This window comes from Acanthochromis polyacanthus, chromosome 14, assembly GCF_021347895.1.
Source record: "Acanthochromis polyacanthus isolate Apoly-LR-REF ecotype Palm Island chromosome 14, KAUST_Apoly_ChrSc, whole genome shotgun sequence".
Classification (NCBI taxonomy): Eukaryota; Metazoa; Chordata; class Actinopteri; family Pomacentridae; genus Acanthochromis; species Acanthochromis polyacanthus.
The window spans coordinates 6,665,493-6,668,571 of NC_067126.1; the positions used below are offsets into that span (position 1 = coordinate 6,665,493).

The 3,079-nt window shown below is 36.7% G+C and overlaps 1 protein-coding gene across 1 annotated transcript; it reads left to right on the forward strand.

Annotated features, from left to right (window-relative positions):
- The first annotated feature begins 303 nt into the window (after positions 1 to 303).
- Positions 304 to 1,242, forward strand: LOC127537254 (olfactory receptor 11A1-like). The gene has a single exon (XM_051959401.1). The coding sequence runs from the start codon at positions 304 to 306 to the stop codon at positions 1,240 to 1,242; it is 939 nt and encodes a 312-aa protein (XP_051815361.1).
- Positions 1,243 to 3,079: the final 1,837 nt, after the last annotated feature.

Here is a 3,079-nt window from a genome sequence, read left to right on the forward strand (position 1 = left end):
CACATATTTATTCTATTTATTTATTCAAATGACTTATTTATTAACCTTAACTGTTAATCAACCACATTTTTAACCATTGTAACTAAATATTCAACAGATGGTGTTGCGTCAGGCCTCCAGAGCAGAGATCCTCAGTGGACGAAGACGCAACCTGATAAAAAACCTCCCTCACACTTGTTTCTAGAAGAAGTGTACCAGTCACTTTCCAAGTTCAGGTACGTGCACTTCAATATAACAGGTAGTAACTGTTCTCTGTCATTCATGTACACTGTCTGTTTCAGGATTTAGATTTTAACGGCATTAATGGATGATGACTTAAATGTTACTCATATAAAACTTGGTGGGTTTGTGGAAATGGACAAATACAGATATCTTTATTTTATAACTATGTTTGCAGTATATATTCTGATAATCTGCTGTAATTCTACTATCGTCTTCTTGATCTGGATTCACAAGAACCTCCATGAGCCCATGTATGTTTTTATTGCAGCTTTGCTACTGAACTGTGTCCTTTACAGCACGACGGTTTACCCAAAGCTTCTGACTGATTTCTTATCTAAAGAACAGATCATTTCATATCCTGAATGTCTCTTTCAGTTTTTTGCATTTTACTCTTTAGCTGGTTCTGAATTCTTGCTATTATCAGCGATGGCCTATGACAGATATGTGTCTATATGCAAACCTCTGCAGTATCCAACTATCATGACAAGAAATGCTGTGACTGTTTTCCTGGTTTTGTGTTGGATTGTACCTGCCTCTCATGTGGCAGTCCAAACCATTCTGAGTGCTAAAGCAAAACTGTGTGACTTCAGTTTAAATTCAGTATTTTGTAACAATGCAATCTACAGACTTCAATGTGTTGAGTCAAGAATAATTCATATTTTTGGTGTGGTGAGTTTATTGGATCTCGCAATACTCCCTCTGCTCTTCATAGTCTTTACATATGCAAGAATACTTGTAATATCCTATCGAAGCTGTAAAGAAGTCAGAAAAAAAGCTGCTGAGACCTGTTTGCCTCACCTGCTGGTATTAATCAGCTTCTCCTTTTTGATTGTATATGATGTGAGCATAGCTCGAGTGAATGCTGATTTTCCAAAAACTGCACGCTTGATAATGACGCTACAAATAGTTCTGTATCATCCTCTGTTTAATCTGTTTATATACGGACTCAAAATGAAAGAAATTTTTCAACATCTCAAAATGCTGTTTTGTAAAGCCCAAATCATCAAGACTGATTTCTAATGTGGAATCACTTTTACTGCTGTTGTGAAACAAAATATCAAAACAACTTTTATTCTGATTGTTTTCTGTGTGTTTTACAATATTTTAACTGTCAAGAAATAAGTTGGTAAATATTAACCCTGTGTGTTTCTGCATTGGTATAAACAGCTGTGCCTGCATTAATAAAATGCATATTGATCACAGGATAAACATTTCAAAGTGTATTTGTTTAAATTTACAATTCCATGATACAGTAAAAATTATAATAATGCAGACATTAATGTTTCAGGTCTTAAGAAAACTGAAGGTAAACATGTTATTGTACATGACAAAATCTGTTTATCTTACACCAAACGCTTTACTGGCTACTCCTGCACATGATCATTTCAGACAAAATTCCTTATTTTTATAACAAACTGTGACTTTTAAACCCAAAAGTTGAAAGAATTTGTCAAATTTTGTGTATAAAGCACAGACAAACTTATCTAGACTAACTAATGTCTTGGTTTCCTCCAGGTGGATAGTTATAAAGGCTCCCCATTGCTACTTCAAATGTCAAATAAGTCTTTAAATCCAACAGTTATGTCACAGAAGGACACAGGAGGAGAATGTTGGTATGGAAAGAAAACTCCTGCATTCTTTCAGTGTTTGTGCACTTTGTCAATTTGTCTGTCTGTGTGATAGACATTTGTGCTGGATATTAAGAGGACAAAAGCTGCTACTGCTGCAGTTTGTCTTCCTGATTGAAACAACATAAATGTTCTTTTTTGGGTGCACTCGAAACACACAGGGTGGTACATAAACAGGGATTTGAATGTAACAATGCATTCTGCAGTAATTTTATAATGTTTTGTCTGCTTGACAATGGTATAGTATCCAGTAAGGATGAGCACATATCTGTCCAACATCACTTAAATGTCAAAATATTTACAATTGTATCACCTTCCAATAACTGTATTACTCCTGAACTGAGTAGTGGTAGCATCATGACGTTTAGCATGGCGGTGGCAGCATCATGATGCTCAGCATGGTGGAGGCAGCATCATGATGTGAGCCATGGCAATTGCACCATCATTATGTTTAGCATGGTGGTGGCAGCATCACGACAAAGTCAAGTCAATACTATTCAATCACAGTACTTGAGCAACTGCACAGGTATTCACCCCCATCAAGGTAGTATTTAGTTTGGCTGCAGTTACACAATTGCACAATTTCACTATTCACGATTGTATCACCTTCTAGTAACTGCATAATTTCTAAGCTGAGTGGTGGCAGCATCAAGATGTGAAGCACGGTGGTGTCTGCATTATGATATTTAGCACGGTGGTGGCAGCATCATGACAAGCAGCATGGTGGTGGCAACGTCATGACATTAAACATGGTGGTGGTGTAACCTTCCACTACTTTGTGCTGCTTGATGCATAGAAAGCAAATCCAAGGGACAGGTAGGATGGAGCTCCAAGACAGTTTATTCTGGAATAGATGGGATACAGACCAACAACTGAGCAGGCTGATCTCTGTTCGCTCCAGATCAGACATCAGAAAAACTGCACAGATAAACTGCATATGTGTGTGTGTGCGTGTGTGTGTGAGTGTGATCGTATCGTGGCATTTCATTAATCAACCTAAATCATGACACAGCCTAAAATAGAAAAGGCATCAAAACATCTGCTAACTTTACAAAATTATAGTGCAACAAAAAAATAAAAATCTATCTATAAAGCTCCTTTTTTTCCTTTCCCTCTATATTAACATCAACATATCTTATATTTACATACACATTGAACATCAACATCTATCATCATAAACATACCTGCAATACATGATATACAGACCAACAACTGAGCAGGCTGATCTC